General features: G+C 34.1%; 1 protein-coding gene across 16 annotated transcripts in view; it reads left to right on the forward strand.

The window, feature by feature from the left end:
• LOC143240345 (GATA-binding factor 2-like) overlaps nucleotides 1–19,119 on the forward strand; it is a 311,086-nt gene that overhangs the window by 186,749 nt on the left and 105,218 nt on the right. For all 16 annotated transcript variants that reach the window (XM_076482622.1, XM_076482636.1, XM_076482631.1 and 13 more), the window contains one exon: nucleotides 14,555–14,680. In XM_076482622.1, coding sequence (XP_076338737.1) covers nucleotides 14,555–14,680 — 126 coding nt within the window. The remainder of the gene's footprint in view (nucleotides 1–14,554; nucleotides 14,681–19,119) is intronic.

Here is a 19,119-nt window from a genome sequence, read left to right on the forward strand (position 1 = left end):
AGTGACAAGAGGACAACTAATATAAACACATTGTTCTGCTCATTCTATCATTTCAAGTGGTGTTCAAGTCTTCACTTTACAGTCTTACTCTAAAGAAATGTCCGACTTCCTCTTAAATAGTTTGAAAATCGTGAATGCTTCAAATACTTTATTTATTTGTACTGATTGATTGAAATTAAGCACAAACCTACACAATGGGCTTGCTATCTGTGCTCCGCCCACCACGAATATCGAAACCCAATTTCTAGCGGTTTGAGTCCGCATACATACATACAGCTGCGCCATTGGGGAGCTTTTTATGTGCGAGTGATCTTTTATAAAATTGCATGTTGCTGTTTTATCATGTAATATACAAAATACTACGAAACGTATAGGCATTTATAGTCTGCCGTGGCTTTAGAAAGTAATGTTGTAAGTCATTTGTTATTTCAAATTGTTAAATCGGAAGCGAAGCACGGGATATCATCGTTAGTTCTATGTAAGTAGTTAACACACATGATTACATGCAAAGGTTATACTGGTTTTCAGAGGAGACCCAAAACTCGAGCGCTTTCGAATAGTTCCCTATTCTTCTTCAGGAGAATAAAGGGCCTCGTTTGAAAACCTTAGGTTCTACGTGTTAGTCTACAGAATTGCTTTAGTACATATTTTATTTTGCTTTTTGTGATTATGGAGGATTCGAAAGTTAATGTAACCTATAATACCTTTCAGTTGTAAATGCTATGTTTAGTTTTCAGTTTTTCAGGAACTTACCAAGGATGCTTTTATAGAAGTTGTGATTAGTTTTAGGCTCACCATTTAGTAACATAGTTTGTTTTATATTTGTTTTTTTTTCTTTCGGAATAGTTCGGACATTTCTATATATATAAGTTCTTGAACTTCAAGAACGGTCAGTGTGATACTGACGAAAGTATGTAAGACTACTAATGAACACTATGTTCTCCTATTATACAACGGTGTGCTGATCTGAACTCAGTGTAAGGCTGAGAGATATAATATCCAACGTGTCTTTCCGCACCGTTTGTTTTACGTGTTTGGGTTAAGTGGGGGCGCGTGCAAATAGATCATGGTACCGTAGTTCATGGCCACGCTCGACAACAAATAACCCGCAGACACTAAACTACTGTTGTGACAAGGTTTCATACGAGAGTGACCCCTACCTCCCCGAAAAACAAACACAAAAACATGCATTTTTACTGGTACAGAAAGAGTAATTAATTTTTTTATAGAACTTTAAAACATGAAATTAATGATAGTGTGTGTAACCCATACTCTTGGATATCAGTTCATTAAATAAACTTATCACCTTATCACTGTGATATTTATACATACTGTTTGTTTTTTTTTTTTACTGTTTAACTTAGTTACGTTTTGTTTTTCCTTTAACACGGGTTCAAGAGTCGTTGACCAATTTGTTTTCATTACGTAGACTTTTACGATCCGCTAAGGTTTTAGTAACTAAAAATTTATATTTTACCTTTTTATTGTTATATTTACTTGTCTTATCACAGAAAAAAATTTCACATGTACACAAACACTACGAGTAGAATTATATTTTTGTTGAATGCTTGGATCACTTTGATATTTGTTCTATTATCACTTAAGGCAGACTAACAATTAAAAGCACTTCCGAATATTTTTTAACTTTTCCTGAGTGTTTTTAAATCCAGCAATTACCGATATTATTTTAACAGAAATATCTGTAATGAGTTGCTTTAATTAACGAGATACTGAACCACATTTTCCCGTGATAATCCGAGGGTCGTGAGTTCGCATCCCCGTCGCACCAAACATGCTCGTCCATTTAGCCGTGGGGGCGTTATAATATGAAGGTCATTCCCAATATTCGTTGATAGAAAGAGTAGCCCAAGAGTTGGCGGTGGCTAGTGATGACTAGCTGTCTTCCCTTTAGTCTTACACTGCTAAATTAGGGACGGCTAGTGCAGATAGCCCTAAAGTAGTTTTGCGCGAAATTCAAAACAAACCAAACCCGTGATAATAAAATATTTCTTTTTCTATATAAAAAACCGTCTACGCAAAGCACTCGCATTACCAATGTAATAAATATTAACATCTGCATCGAAAATCATTGTATTGGCTTATGAAAATTACCGTCAACATGAAAGCCTTTATTTTCTTCTGCATATTCTACAGTTGCGGGTAAAGGTCATGACAATTTCCAAGATTTCAAAGCCCTTAAAAATAAAAAACAAAACAAATACAATGAGAGAGTGTTGAAAAATTTTAAAAATAAAAAAATACAAAATCGATTTGAAGATTTCTAGGATATATAAAAAAATCGATCAACGGTTTGGCCAAACAAACGGAAATCGTTAAGGTTTTCATTTTTTTTCAATAACCCTCATAAGAAGTTTTACGGAAATGTTCATAAGGGGTGAGGGTTCTTTAAGTGTTTTCCCAGTGATAAAATATATTTATCTAATTCTATTTTAACTAACAAAATTCTCGTTAGCTTAAAAACCATACAATAAGGGTATGCAGAATAAAAATTGGTTTTATCTTCAGTTTAATGCCACATAGATTTTTTTATTCTACGTAACTAATGCTTAACTAAACCTATTTATACGTGAAATAATAGAAACAATTCCATAGTAAATAGAATATAATATCTTATAGGTCTTTGAGACACTTACGAAATTTCCGTTTGTTACGCAGATGCTTATTGGATAAAATTAAGCCTAATTCCCATCATACTCGTTCTGAATAGTTTATTTGCCGATTATACGTAACATATAAAGATGCCTTTCTTATTTGGCTTGATAAGCATTTTATTAACGTGGTGGTTCTCAGTTTCTTTTTTGTTCATTGAACAATAGTGTTTCGGAGGTTCCATTCAGTTGGTCGATAAAAAAGTTATTTATATAATTACGGGAAAGGAGCTATTGTTTTGTGGGTCAACATTACACAATGAACTAGCTGCGATTGCTCTATGGCGAATAATAGAACCACAAACTTTAGCAACGTGAGTCCTGAAACTTATAACTGAACCACGGCAGAGATAAATTAAAAAAAGAAAAGATTGTTTGTTTGTTTTTTGAATTTCGCACAAAGCTACTCGAGGGTTATCTGTGTTAGCCGTCCCTAATTTAGCAGTGTAAGACTAGAGGAAAGGCAGCTAGTCATCACCACCAACCGCCAACTCTTGGGATTCTTTTTTACCAAAGAATAGTGGGATTGACCGTAACATTATAACGCCCCACAGCTAAAAGGGCGAGCATGTTTGGCGCGACGGGGATGCGAACCCGCGACCCTCAGATTACGAGTCGCATGCCCTAACACGCTTGGCCATGCCGGGCCAAAAAGAAAAGAAAAACAGTTCATGTGGCCCACTTTCCAAACGGTTTGAAAACAACTGACTTAATATATGAATAATAATTATATTATTAACTATTTCCCTGCTATAATAGGTTCATATCTGTGTAACACCTACATTGTTAACGGAATTGTGAATGTCGCAGGATCATGAAGACAGAGTATTCCTCTTCAGACTTCCCAAAGTTTATCATATTAAAGTTTCAGATGGGTAATGAGACATTAAAACAAACCTTTTTTTTTGTTGTATTCTTGTTTGTTTGTTGTTAAGCACAAGTCGCGCAATGGCGTTATCTGTAATATGGTCATCACAGGTATTAAAACCAGGTTTTTAGTGTTATGAGTCTTGAAACTTATGACTATGCCACTGAAAGTGACTTATATTGTATCTAAAAGTAAATCCTGACATGGGAATAGTTGTTTACACACGTGTGGGAGTAAGAGATAAGTAGGGAGCTTTGGTGTACCATGGTCTAGGAATAGCTTCTTGTTCGCTATGTTTGATCATGTGTATAGCAAATCTTGTCTATTCAGGCGGAGATACAACTGCTTTTCAATTTCAGTTTCAAACTCCTGTTAAAATCAGAACAGAATTATTCATAAGGTATCCAACACAAATTCTACAATAATGCATTTAACTCAAACAAAAACTCATTGCTAGATGTCAAATTAACAAAGTCAAAATATCATTCATTTGGCCTAAATAATCTTAACAAAGAAAAACTATCTCATGCAGCGAGATATGTTTATTACGCGTCACAGAATCTGCTCTTCTAAGGTGTGGACGCGATTATTATGATAAACGCTCGACAGCTGAGATACTAATTGTACAACCCGCAACGTATCCAAGGATGATTGAAAGCTTCTTCTGTCCCTGTGCCAAGAATTGTCAGTTCAAGATATTTTAAAACAAAAGTCTCATCTTCTTAACATTCAAAGTCAGTCGGCCGACTTCACAATGCGAGCTTTTAGAAAGATATAACTAAATTATCTGTTTTTATTTAGACTTCTGGAAGCAAAGACAGTATAGGGAAATACAAATGCGTACAAGTTCACATATATATTGTCTCTGTTTTTGATGTGTTAGTGTTATTTTACTGCATGAACATGGTCCCGAACGTATTTCACCGATCAGATTTATTACCACGTGATGTCATCCAAAAAAAAAAAGATCATACGAGATATATAAGGTTAATAACGAATTGGAGGTTATAAAGGTGAGGTTAACTGCAAGATCTTAACAATGTTTTGAGCACTTAGATACACACCAATTTAAGGTTTGTTTTATTTGTTTATTTTGAAAAGAGAAATTATGTTTTTACAAAAATTATTTGTTTGTTTGTAAATGTTTTGGACAAAGAGAGAGAAAAAAAAACACTTGAAAAGTCTGCACATTTGAGAGTTACAACGTCATAATGGCTATTTTTAAAAGTTTTAAATAAATTTCCAGAGGAAATGTTATAAGCTTTCTTTATCTCGTAAAATAAATTAATGTAACATTTTTTTTATGTTCCCTGTAAATTTAATATGACATTGATGTATAGGTAAAGTTAAAATTGTTGTGAGATTTTTCACTATGTTTCGTTACTTAAAGAACAAAGAAACTCCAATACATAATATTACTCCAGTTTTCTAAATCCGTATAGTGAATTGTGCTGGACACAAGTGGCGAGAAAATACTTTAGCATATACCTTTTGTAATGTATGTAAATAACTGCTTTATTTATCAACTTCTTCAAGTAATGGCAGAAAAAGTCACTAAGTTGTAGATGGATTTGTCTTTGACGAATTTTGCTCAGATTTACTAGCTATATACACTGGCTGTTCTTAATTTCGGAGTGATAGAGTAGAAAGAAGGCTGTTAGTCAATACTGCCAACTGGCAATCTGTGAGCTACTCCTATTAAACAATTGGATTTGAACGTCATTCTTATAATGCATTCACGGCTCCAAAGTGCGTAGTTTGAACCAAAGAACCTCGAATCTACAGTCTGTCATATTAAATTGTGCAACGCTTAGGTCGTTGTGTATATAAATGCTGTAATTTGTAAACACAAATGGAAAAACAACAGAGAGATGTGTGTGATAAAGAAGAATGATAGTCCTGAACATTATTAACCTCACTCACTCTCAGCCGACTGAGAATCGTCCTACTAAATTCTGCTTTTATTTAAGTTCTTTTCATCTTCTTTTTACGTGATCTTTATTTTTCGTATCATTATGTTTTAGAGGTCACTGTTGGTCAAAACGTCAACTCGTAAGTATTGTAATGTCAGTTCATCAGTTGTCCGTTCACGCAAAACTTGTAACCGTGACAGTAAAGGAAAAAAAAAATGGAACCTGTATTATTAGCTGCGGCACAGCGGTCTACAAAATGACTCTGAGTTTGTTGTTGTTTGTTCCTCAGGTACAAACTTTTAGCTCATACATCCATCTCTTGATCTATTCGAGATCTAATTATAGCCGAGGCTGTTGAAAATTCCCTCTTGTTTTTCTTGTTTCTATCTTCGTTCTCTGCTATCAGTCTTTCGATCTTCTCTTTTTAAGAAATTAATGTCCCTCGGTAGAATAGCGGTGAGTCTTCATATTCACAATGTTAAATTCAGAGGTTCGATTCCCCTCTGTGGACACAGCAGATAGCCCCATGTGGCTTTGCTATAGGAAACTACACACACACGAAAATAATGTGATATTTCTGTCGTTATAGCAGAGACAGTTAATACCAGAAACAGACTACACATATTCAGCGTTACAGCTTTAATACAAGTTGTTTTTTTATCAGATCTTTCTATATATTTTCTAATTATGTGTTGTTGTGTTGTGTTTTCTTATAGCAAAGCCACATGGGGCTATCTGCTGAGCCCACCGAGGGGAATTTTCCAATTAATCTGGCCATTTTGCTAATAAAACACTATATAGTGTTGTTTAAATTGAGACGAATATTTGGTGGTTTCACATTATAAGCCTTATTTAATAATTAGATACCATTCTTATTTAATAAACAAAATTGTCTACTAACATTACATTAGCTTTGTTTAATTAATGATATAATGAAGCGCAGTGTTTTATTTTCTTTCAAAGCACAGAACTAATTTTTTTTATATTCCAGTTTGATTTAGCATATTTGCTTTGTTTAATTAATGATATAATGAAGCGCAGTGTTTTATTTTCTTTCAAAGCACAGAACTAATTTTTTTTATATTCCAGTTTGATTTAGCATATTTGCTATGAATAATTTTCCTTTTGCAGAAAAAAACATTTGCAAGCAACTTTTTTGTTTGATAACTGTTGCACATACCTTATACAATTATTCTATTTTGTATAAGTTAATAATAATATTCTTCATGACATTTTTTCAATGTCCCGTGGAATAAACAGTATATTGCTTGCAAAAAATATGTGATGTCATCTATAATAGTAGACTTGCTGATGTAGTTTTCTTCCTTTAACGCTAGGGTTGCTTGATTCCCTCTGAGAACAAGTAGACTAGCTTGCTTTTCGCCTGTTTTCTATATAATAGCAAAGTTAATTAAATAATAATAATAAATAAGTAAATAATCGGTGCTAAGAATAATAAAATATATCAATAATTAAATAACCAGTGTTAAAATCAATAAAAATTAAGAAATTCCTTGTTATTAGTTCTTACCCTAAATATGATTGGAAATGACTTAAATAAAAACTGGTAACAGTTATAGCTCACTTTTTTAAATTTGACTTACGAGAATTGATGAGCTATATACAGTGTTTAGATAACTAGTGCGTCTTTTGTCCCCCAGCCAATCTGATAAGCTCTGTTACTGTATGAAAGGCCTCGTTTGTTTCGAATTTCGCGCAAAGCTACACGAAGGCTATCTGCGCTAGCCGTCCCTAATTTAGTAGTGTAAGATTAGAGAGAAAGCAGCTAGTCATCACCACCTATCGTTACCTTTTAGGCTACTCTTTTGCCAACAAATAGTAGGATGACCGCCACATAACATTCCCAAGGCTGAAAGGGAATGTTACACCATTTTTGGTGTAACAGGTATTCGAACCCACGATCCTCAGATAACAAGCCGAGCACCCTAACCCATGCCGGGTAAAAGGTTTCGTTTGCAGATAATATGGTGTAATGTGTTTAACATATATTCTCCTATGCATTCACTCATGGGTTCTTAGAACTGTTACATATTTGTAAATTAATGCATAGAACATTCTCAGATAACTGTAAACACATAAATATCTTAATTTGTGGCATCCATTATGCAGATATTATAATTATTCATTTATTTATTTTATAAATAAAGTTAGCACTATTAAATAATTGCACACTTTTTATCTTTACAATAACGTTAACGTTAAGTACCATAAATTAATACAGCTAGAAAAGAAAATTATACTTTGAATAAGCATAGTTAGTTAAACATTAAAATTTAGTTCTGCCCGTACATATTTTTATAGTACTAAGATCCCTAGCTCAAAATTGGAATGGAATTTGACAATACGTATGTGCACTTGTTTAACATTATACATGTTACATGCAAGACATTTTAGTTAAGGGCGAATAGCATAATGGAGTAACTCAGCATATGATGCTTACAAACATAGAATGTTTGTTTCTTTAATTTCGCGCGAAGCTACACGAGGGCTATCTGCACTAGCCGTCCCTAATTTAGCAGTGTAAGACTAGAAGAAAGGCAGTTAGTCGTCACTATCCACCGCCAACTCTTGGAGTACTCTTTTACCAACGAATAATGGGATTGACTATCACATTATAACGCCCTCAGAACTGAAAGGGCGAGCATGTTTGGTGTGACAGGGATTTGAACCTGTGATTCTCAGATTACGAGTCAAGTGCTTTAACCACCTGGACATGCCGGGCCTAATAGAGAAGGGAAGTGTAAACTCACAATATTATTATAAGCTGGATTACAGGAGTCTGACCTAGCCATTTAGACAACTGTGTGTATGAGGTCATTAAGGTGAACAAACAATATGATATTTCTGCCTTTAACAACGTGTAGTGTAACAGTTCTTTTTAAGAGTATAGGGTTTCTGAGGTTATTGGGACTTTTAATTTGTGATTATGTCAAATTCCAACCTGTTATGAATACCGCATGTCTATTTCTTTGCAGTATCGTTTCTATGATACCAATGCATAACCAGTGCATACGTTTATTTGCCAATAACTTGTTATGACGAAAATTGTGCAAAGTTTTAAACTTTAACGTCAGTTGGGCTATTAAACAAATTATGTAACTGATGGGGTAAACAGTTTTGTGGGTTTTTAACCATACCAAACTGACTGATGTTAAACATACTTTAGCAACAACTACACAGGTAGATAAATCTCCAATACAAATGTGTATATAATGTGTATTCGCATATTTATGACTTTATTATCTATCTTTGTTATCTCTGTTATACGTATTGCGTGCCAGTCATAAGACCCAACAAATGACATCCGGTCTAAGAAGGATGCACCCTGTGTTAATGAGTTTCTAGCTGAACCAATTGTGTCGATCCATATAAATAAAGCCTCGGTTTTTTTTTTCATTGCGTGCATATGAATTTATGAAGAATGAGAAGAGAGTAATATTTTTATGAAACTCTTACAGAAAGAGTTCCTCAGCTGTTTCCGTGCTAACCACTTCCTTCGAATAACCTGAAAAAGGTACATTTTCCCGGTATTAAAATGACATAAGAGACAAAAAAAAATGTTTATCTCTGTAGCTTCATAATTAATGGGTTTACATCTTAACTGAAGCGTTTCCTTCACCAAAGCCATTAACCAAAACAATCAAGTCTGTTGAACATAATATATTAAAGGTTGCATGCATAAGCATATTCATTCACATAAGATTTTCATGCTTGGATACAAATGTAGAACTTTTTTCACGAGTTTCTTTTTCTCTTGATCAAACAGTTTCTCTGCGCTTCATGGGACCGGTTAGTTATTAGGTAGCCACTAACTTGATCGAAGTTATATTTAAAAACACGTAATTCGGTGCTTTGTTAAGCTCAAAACGCTGAACGTAAGGGTTTAGAACGAGGCCATCAGCTTTCTTTCTTATGCGTGAGCCTCCAATGTTCCAGTTATAGTCACACAAGACGTAGCGATTTTGATTTTCCGCCTTTAACGACTTGCGTGCACGTATTCTTTTCAAGTGCAGACTAAAAAAACTTTTGTTTCTTAACCCACTTTTATTCTACCGAAATCTACATACTCACACAATCTCAATATGACAAATTACGTTTAGGTAGTTTAATTTTCTTTAATTCATGGAATTATTGAAATAATGAGTTTTCCTTCTTTTGTTAACATATCTGTTGAACAATCACTGTTACATAATAATGTTTAAACTTTATTTTGTCTCCACCTACTTTAACCATCCTTTTTTTTTTTTGGTAGGATGTAACGTTTCATTGTCTTTCAGTTAGAATCTTTGCTTCACAGAACCAATCCCGTTTCCACTATTAAGTTGTGTTTTCAATGGCCCATGTTTGATGACTCCGGCTCCGGAGTGGCTCCATTGGCTCAGATATAAACTCGTCCTGTAGCTTATACAAATCCACTCTTTTAGCTCCAATATAGCTCCCGCAATCTTTGCCCCACACCCCCAGCTCTAGCTCCGCTTAAAGCTAGTTCTGGCCATCTTTACTCGGACTCCAGGCTACTGGTTGTCAATTAACCATTAATTATCGTTAATACGAACCTCCGCTTAAGTGGTGTGGGATGACTTGTTTCACTGTAGTCAATATGACAATAACACTTGTAGACGTAAATAAAATTCTGCTTCTTGAACAAAAACTACTTGAGCTCTTCCTCATGTTCTGTTTCAGTAAGAAATAAAACCAAACTTAAAAGTAACAAATATTTTTATTCCTTGCTTTTGAAGTTCGTTTGCCATACTGTATTGTAGTCTTCAGAGTGCATAATTTTTCTCATGATTCAATTATACATTCTACTGCATAATTGTCATCCTGTTACATGTGATAAGTTATTGTTAATTATAAATTGAGATTTTAATGCAGTTTTCCACCAGTAAATATTCGTAGACTGAAACGGTTCAGCCTTGGATGATATCAAATATTTTCTGAGTAAAAATATGAGGCATTATAGAATAATGCTCGATAGAAAGGAAAATTATCAAACCCTTTAAAATTTTTCTTTTGCTAAGACTCTGCGAAGAACATGTGAACATAAAGTACAAACTCATCTTTAATATAAGGTACTAAAAATAACAAAAGTTTCACTCACTAATGCACCAACTCAACAACAAATATTTCTGATATATATTCTGTCAAACGTAACTGCTGTCTTATGTCAATAAGACAGTAAACTGCCAATCGGAATTTCAAGTCAGTAAAAACAGTCAACCATCTAAATACGTATAACTAGTCAATAAGGCAGAAAACTGTTTAAACGGTTAGTACAAGTTGGAAAGACAGTAAATCGTCTGAATAGGTATTACAAACCACTTTACCTTTCAGGGTGCTGCTAAAGTGGAAATATCTGAATTATCCTTTAACGTCCTAGGTTAATAACGTTTCCTTTTCCTTCTCCCTGGCATCCACCACGACAATTTTTCCTTGTCGTGCTGTTACATGGCTGAGTGATTATGAACAACTGAACAACCCGGGGTGTATTGTCACAAAAGGTTTCGTTGGCTTAAGTGTCCTCTCCTTAAATTCAACTTACCGATATTTCTCATTCGAAGCCAGACGGCCAGGGTCTTGGTTGAAGTGGTACAGGCTACTTGTAAGAATGTGTACTTTTCAATAAAGGTTATAAAAAGACAGTTTTACTCCATTGTATCATTTTCTTGGAGTATTGATCAATGTCCGTGGAAGGCTCTTGAAACCATAGCTTGCGTTATCGGAAGAAGAGGAAAGCTTGGGTTTCTGAGACATCATACTGCTGACTCAATGTTGCAGTATATTATGCCATTCTTACTTACTGGAACATAACTATGAGAATTTGTTGGCCCTTGCTGAGTTTTTGTTCAGAGCTGTAGTAAACATTCCTTTTATAAACTCCGTGTAATGTTCTACTTGGTTGAAAATGACTGTTGAACTCTGGTTCCACGATTTTAACATTAGATGATGTTCAAATTGCAATGAATTCACATATCCTGTATATTTTTAAATGCATTTGCAAATCTTTGATAAAAACAAGGGCAAATAAAAAAAAAAGTAAACTGCGATTTATAGAGAACGTCTCTGGTAATCATATGAATTATTTTGAACTGCAGTTCTTTTGCACTTTTTTGTCTCTTTGTTGTAAAAGCTTAAGTTATTTCGGTCTGTCGTTAATTTCTGTTAGCTTTTTGTTTCGGCGACACAAGTGCCACACGTACATTGGAAAATAGAACCGAAAAGAAAAAATTAACTTTTTACGGCTGAGTATATTTATTTTATGCTCCATACTTTATATTCTTACATGACTGGTGTACTTAGAGCGCTTAAAATAAATATTAATAAAAGAGTGGAGTCTGTTATAAGATTTATACGTTTTATTGTCTTGTTTTTCCTTTGGAAGAAAAATTGCTCGGTCCGAATGCTTTAGGAATGGTAAGTATAAAATTAAAGAACCGTTTATTATTTGAAACTAGTGTATTTGAACAATGACAGCTATATCATCATAGAATATTTAAAGCAAATCCATTATCTTGAAGAGTTCATTCATTCTTAAGATAGCTTGAATGTGCGTGACATCAAAAAAGGGTATTGTGAATAGGCGCATGGAATATTATCAAGTACATATGTAACTATGTCATTTACCGCAATCCCGTAAGTTATATTTCAGGAAGGTTATCTTTTTCGGCAAGATTTAAATGCATGTTTATCCAATACGTGGCCCGGCATGGCTAGGTGGGTTAAGGTATTCGTCTCGTCATCTGAGGGTCGCGGGTTCGAATCCCCATCGCACCAAGCATGCTCGCCATTTCAGCCATGGAGGCGTTATAACGTGACGGTCAATCCTACTATTTGTTGGTAAAAGAGTAGCCCAAGAGTTGGCGGTGGGTGGTGATGACTAGCTGCTTTCCCTTTAGTTTTACACTACTAAAGTAGAGACGGATAGTGCAGATAGCCCTCGTGTAGCTTTGCGCGAAATTTAAAAACAAACAAACAAATCCAACGCTTAGGATAAAGCCAAACAAGCCATATGAGTTTAGTTAATGTTATGTGGCTCTAGACAATGAAGACTTATAGAATAAGATGGAGCTTACAGTACAACCTTAATGATGGCTAGGAAAGAAGCGGAAACATTTTTTCTGAATTAATGGATAAGTAGAACACTTAGATCTCTAATTATAAGCGATAACAGAACGATAATATGTAATGCAGTACGAATTTTCCAATGGATTTTTTGTAAGTTACGTATAATGTGGATGTGTATAAGCGAACATATTAGTTTAACAAAAGGCAGAACAAGCCTGTAGCAAATAATTCTCATTATGTGAAGCGCTACGACTTTTTATATGTCTACAAGGAACAGTGAGAAGATTAAATGCACAGCAACGTGTCTTCGGACTTACAACGCTTGACACTGGATTTCGATATCCATGGTGGGCAGAGCAAAGATTGTCCATTGTATAGTTTGTGCTTAACTACATACAACAAGAACTGTTATTTGAAAAGTCAAAATGTGTACTCAGCGTAAAACATGTAACTGTTTTTCCAGACAGTGAATTTCTAGGTTTATAAATGAAAGAAACACATGTTTAAATCGAGCGAAACAATATGCTATTATACATTCTGGTTTAGTTTCTCTCAGAAGTTATTATTAATATTTATATAACTATCTAATGGAAACTAAGATGTTTTCTTTGGTATATGATCAATCACGAATGAAATTAACCAACTGAATATCGAAACAGCAAAATTCTGATTCGTGTAATAAAAATATAACAATTAATATTAGCATTTATATGTACGTGTGATAGCAAATATGTTGGTTTCGAAACATAACGACAAAACAAAATAATATTTATGTTGTTATGACATGTAAAATAATATATTAACGAAATAAATAAAATTATAAGTTAGGCGAAAGAAATGATCTTATAATAGAATTGCAAAAGTAATTCGCTAATTAAGATATGTAAGTTAACAAGTACACAGTGGTCATAGCTCTGAATAAGTTATACATTATAGTTACTATCTTTTTGTGTGCGTTTTATTGGCTTGCGTGATAATGCAAAGAAAATTCATCGTATTATCTCGAGATTATAATTTGATCCTTTATAAGGTTAAATGTATTGACTGAGTTTTTTTATGCTTGTGTCATAGACAAAATTGTTATTGAATTATATTTGTTGAATTCTGTTTTTGGTGTCTAATTTGAAACGTCTGTTTGGACATAAGCACTTATGCTTTCTGAAGTGGTGATGTCTTAATGAATAATTCTGTTTCAGTTCGCATGAAAGCACAGCATAGCCAGATGGTGAAGGCATTCGACTTGTAATCTGAGTGTCGCGGGTTTGAAACCCTTTCACACCAAACATGCTTGCCCTTTTAGCCGCGGGGACGTTATGATGTGACGGTCAATCCCCCTAGGCTTTGGTAAAAGAGTAGCGCAAGAGTTGGTGGCTTCCCTCTAATCTTATAGTGCAAAATTAGGGACAGCTAGCGCAACTAGCCCTTGTGTAGCTTTGCACGAAATTCAAAACAAACAATTCGCAGGAGGAAAAAATAGTGCATTTGTACACAGTTTACTGTCTTAGGCCTGTTCAAGAGATTGACTTTGGACGTCAAATACAGTAAAATGTTTTACAGAAGCTGTATATGTGAAAATTATCTATTAATACACTTAAACGTCATGTGTCTTTTTTTTTTTTTTGCCTGTCGCAAAGGACGATGACTGGTGACGTTTTTGTTTTTTTTTCCCCACTCAAGTTACACATGGAGGATGTTCCAACATACCTCTAACTGACAGTTTTCACCACTAACATAAATGTTGTTGTAGCGTAATGACCGTGTTACATTAGTAGTCGCTCATTAGACCAACGTATTTTCTGTAAAAGCCAAAGTATACCGCCAAATCCAGAAATAGGACTCAACACTTACCTTCGAGCAATGTACTGACTGTAAAGCATTTAAAGAAATAGAAGAGAGAGGGTATTGAGGCTCAGAAATATGCATTTACTCATTCTTCGTTTTAAATATGACTGTTTTGTTTTCAGAAACATGACAGTTTTATTCCATCATGATTAACATGATTTTTCTCTCGTTTCTAGTCGGCGGCTAGAAGAGCAGGAACGAGCTGTTCCAATTGCAAGACGTCAACGACGACACTGTGGCGACGGAACCCGAATGGAGAGCCAGTGTGCAATGCCTGTGGACTCTACTTTAAACTCCATAACGTAAGTATTGTAAATATATATATATATGTATATTGTTTAATTTTCGTACTCATATAAAACAGAATAAGAAAACAACTCATCGATTATATCTGTTTGTACGTTACTCAATAATTTACCTTTGGAGTTTAGGATCAATACAGTGACTAAATAAAAGCTTACGTTTAGCTGGGGTATACGAGGTATTAAAGTTCTAAAGGCATTTGTTTCCAAAACATTTATGAACTTCTGTGGAACATTTTGTATTTTATACGATATAAAATGTGAATTTGAAAAGTATGTAATAAGGATCAGAAACTTTAATGATATGAATTTTGCAAAGCCGGTGGGAAGAGACTGCACTGTAATGCTTATGTCCCTTACCGATCCGAGATGGTAAGTCTTTTAAAAGTGTTTTAAACGATAAAATTAGTATTATGCTTTAGGTATTAATAAAATGTTACATTTTTCTTGTAATTTTACTCGTACTATTTGTTTAATACAGATAACATTGATAAATAAATCTTAAAACATGGTGTTAAATAGGAAATTCAACAATAGTCTGCTAAGTATCTAAACAGCTGACAATAATCAATTATATAGGTAACGTAGACGCAGGTTTTCAAACACAGAGTTTACCACTTAAAGAGTTATAATTTACATGAATAATTACTAAAGTTTGCGTTTCTTTCAACTTCGCATTGTACACACATTTTCGTACGCGTTTCGTTGTGTTCATTCATATAGTAATATTCCTTGATATTGTTCTTTTTAAAAGTAATTAATGAGAAAAAATATACCCGTATATAAAATAACAATAAAGGAGAGAAGTGGATATTAACTATAATATTAACAATACAAATTACAGAAGAGCTTCACCTTTCTGTTGAGTGTAAAACATTACATATGTATAATGTCAAAATACAGGTTACATATTTGTCAAGCTGTAAGCTTGTTTTTTCTCGATATATTAGTACACAATATGTATGAATGTTTTTTTGTTTTTTATTGTGGTTGTTAACTAGTGGTTAAAGTGCTGAACTGTGGTATTAAAGGTCCTTGGTACCCGTCCTGTTAACACCCACACAAAGTTCGAAATTATGAAATGGCTAGGGTAATTAGTCTTCGTGTAGATTTGGATGAATATCTGAAACTAAGACCTCACCAAACCAAGAAAATCTCCTTTCTAAACGTGTGAAAATGTTTTGTTTATAAACCTCATTTATTATAGTACATTACCGTATAATTTTTATTTCTGTTTTTATAGTTCATAGGTGAGTATGTTATTATGTAAAAACATGTATAATGTACAAATTCTCATCAGTGTACTGTTGATATTGCATGTTTATATATTAGAACCACCGAGACGTTGGGCGAAAGAAATTATTGTGTGATATACAAAAAAAATAACAACAAACAAGCTCAAAAAAAGCCTTCCTCTTCAAATTATAGGGTGAAAATACCTTCTAATAGTTATATATCTTCTTTCAAGAGAGCTAATTACGTGGAACGTAGTTTATATAACAGGTTTCTTGTAATTATTGGTTTACAGGTACCAAATACGTTGCGTGTGAGAAATGATACAAAATCACCGGAAGAACGATGTTTAAAACAAAGCCAGCCTTATTTAAAACTATGTTTGACAAGTGATAAGCTATATTATTTAACTGATAAAAAAGAGTATTATCTCTCTCTCTCAGGCAAACTACAAGAAATCAATACATCGTGTAAATGGTTGGATTTCTTTGATATATTTCTCCACAGGGTTGAGGAAAATCAATCGCAGGTTTAGTGTAGATGTTCGAGTTTGTGTTTTGAATTTTGCGTTAAAAGGCTATCTGCACTAGCCGTGCCGAATTTAGCAGTGTAAGAGTAGAAGGAAGGCAGTTAGTCATCACCACCCGCCGCCAACTCTTGGGCTACTCTTTTATCAACAATTGACCGTCATATTATAACGCCCTCACGGCTTAAAAGACGAGTATGTTAGGTGTGACGGGGATTTGAACTCGAGACCCTCAAATTATGAATCGAGCTTTTAACCACCTGATCATACCGCCCCAGGTGTCGGGAGGTGAGAACAAAACATTATAAGCAAAGTTTATCCTAAGGGTTACTGGTTAAAAGCCGTGCTATTGTGTTTGTTAATGTATTCAAAATGTTAATGAACTACTATTTTATTAATTTATATTAATAGGTTTGACTTCAAACTACAGGTTATAAATCAAATGTTTGTGTGTTACATTATTCAGTTTTCTTAATTTAAAGGAAAATGTTAAAAGAATACACTTAAATATCGATTTTTGTGCTTGCTTATTTGTTAATCTGCGCTCTGCCCACCACTGGAATCGGAACCCGGTTTCTAGCGGTGCGAGTCCACATACATATTGCTGGGCTACTGGGTGGCTGATTCTTTTGAGTCACATATTATATCGAATGTAGCACTGGTTCAAATTAGATGTTTGTTATGTTACAGATACAGAGTCTACAGTTTCTTGTGAATTAGGAACTCAAATTACCGATATTGTTTGTTTATTTAGCGTTAAGCACAAAACTACACAATGGGTTATCTGTGTTCTGCCCACCACGGGTATCTAAACCATATTTATAGCATTGTTAATACACAAACATACCGCTGAGCCACTGGTGGGCTACCGATAGTGAAAACCTAAAACACAAAATAAGAACCTCCTATCTTTTCTATTTTCTGAGACCGAGTTCATATACTAAATCAAACACAGTAGTTCCGCTCACATCTCTATTTTTGAAAATCGTCCCTTATATACACTTAATTGTGTATATGACGTGTGAATGACCAATCCATAGCTCAGAATGTCCCTCTTGTGACTTTCTTAACCATTTTAATGTGTTAAGACGCCATCTTGTTCTTTCGAAAGAAGATTTCTAAGAAGCAGGTTGTGCCTTTAATCTGCTCGAAATTTCATATTTTTTGACCGAAACACAGTTTAATTACTAAGCTTGATACATTATAATGAAATTCTAAGATATCAATATATTAATTTATGAATTTTTGGAGGGTATTCAAATGAATGTATGAAACCTAAAAAGAATAATTAATATAACGTCATCCACGTGCAAACTTTCTTAAGGCTTAGAAAGCTTACAGAAACAGCAACCGAGTACAAAGGTCTTATCAAGAAGAGATAATTGTTTGCTTTATTTCTACATTTTAGAACTTGTTTGCAATTAGTAATAATTTACGTATATCTGTCTAATGCATAATAATTTAAATATAACTGTTTATTACAAAAATAGTAGTCCACTAAAAGACAGCCATAATAGGTTATTTTGTAAAACCTAAAGGTTAGTTTTATATTATCAAAGTACTCATACGCTTCGCCAAGTTTTACTACCTACTGTCTTTTTTTAATCTGATTGGGTAGATACTTTCTTTAGCTGACTGCGAAAAAATGTGAACAACATAACTGAAAAGTTTTAAAATTCAATTTAAATAGACGTAAAGAAAATCTAAACAACTATTAATTTGTCTTGTGCGAAGTTCAATAGGTATAGATGTTCTCCAAAGTAAATGTTATTCATTAAATATATATATGTGTGTGTGCAACATTTTTTGCGCTTGAGTGTTTGATTTAGTTTGACGTATAAGTAGAGTGAAGTGTATGTCAAATTTGGATAGTTTTAAACAACAGAGTGTCACCTGAGTTCACGGTTTAGTCGCGACGTTTTTGTTAAACTGCTATTAAAAGTAGTTCCTGTTGGTTGAATTACGTCCTGCAATTACGCAGAAAATGATCTAATGATCAAAACATATTCAATAACGCGAAATTTTACTAGCAAAATAACACTAAAGTAAAATGTATAATGGAACTTTTACAGAATTATCATAAAGTAACTAAAGTATAGTTGTTGTTTATTAGGGGGAACACTGTCTAGAGAAAACGAGTACATATTACTTAGCGGCTGTAACTTAGGCATTCCTTATTAACATCTGTAAAACTAATTGTTGTGTATAAGTTCTAAATGTGCTCAATAGTTTACTTTCTCTTATTACGAGATATGATAAACCTTTAATGCTACATGAATACAAAGTTGATAAAAACAATGATTAAATTTGCCAATGAAATCGTTACATACATTTCATAATTAAATGTTTATTTGTTTGTTATGTAAGGACAAAGTTGTACAACGGCCCATTATGCTCTGCTCATTGTAGATATTAAAATCCATTTCATAGTGTTATAAGTACTGAGACTTGCCCCAGAGCCACAGGTGGGGGAGGGGAGAAGTGGGTTCACCTCGGGCCATTAGGAGAAACAAATGAAGAGCTTTGTAAGCCTTCTTGTGCTTACTGTAAGCTGTTTCTCGATAATTCCGGTACACTATGGTAGTGTCCCAACTTTCTGAAAGCATGCCACAAGTGAATCACGCCTGGCTAACCGTTCCTCGAGGTTGCATTTGAAGTGACCCCTGACCTTTTAGTAGAA

This window comes from Tachypleus tridentatus, chromosome 13 (assembly GCF_004210375.1).
Source record: "Tachypleus tridentatus isolate NWPU-2018 chromosome 13, ASM421037v1, whole genome shotgun sequence".
NCBI classification, from domain to species: Eukaryota; Metazoa; Arthropoda; class Merostomata; order Xiphosura; family Limulidae; genus Tachypleus; species Tachypleus tridentatus.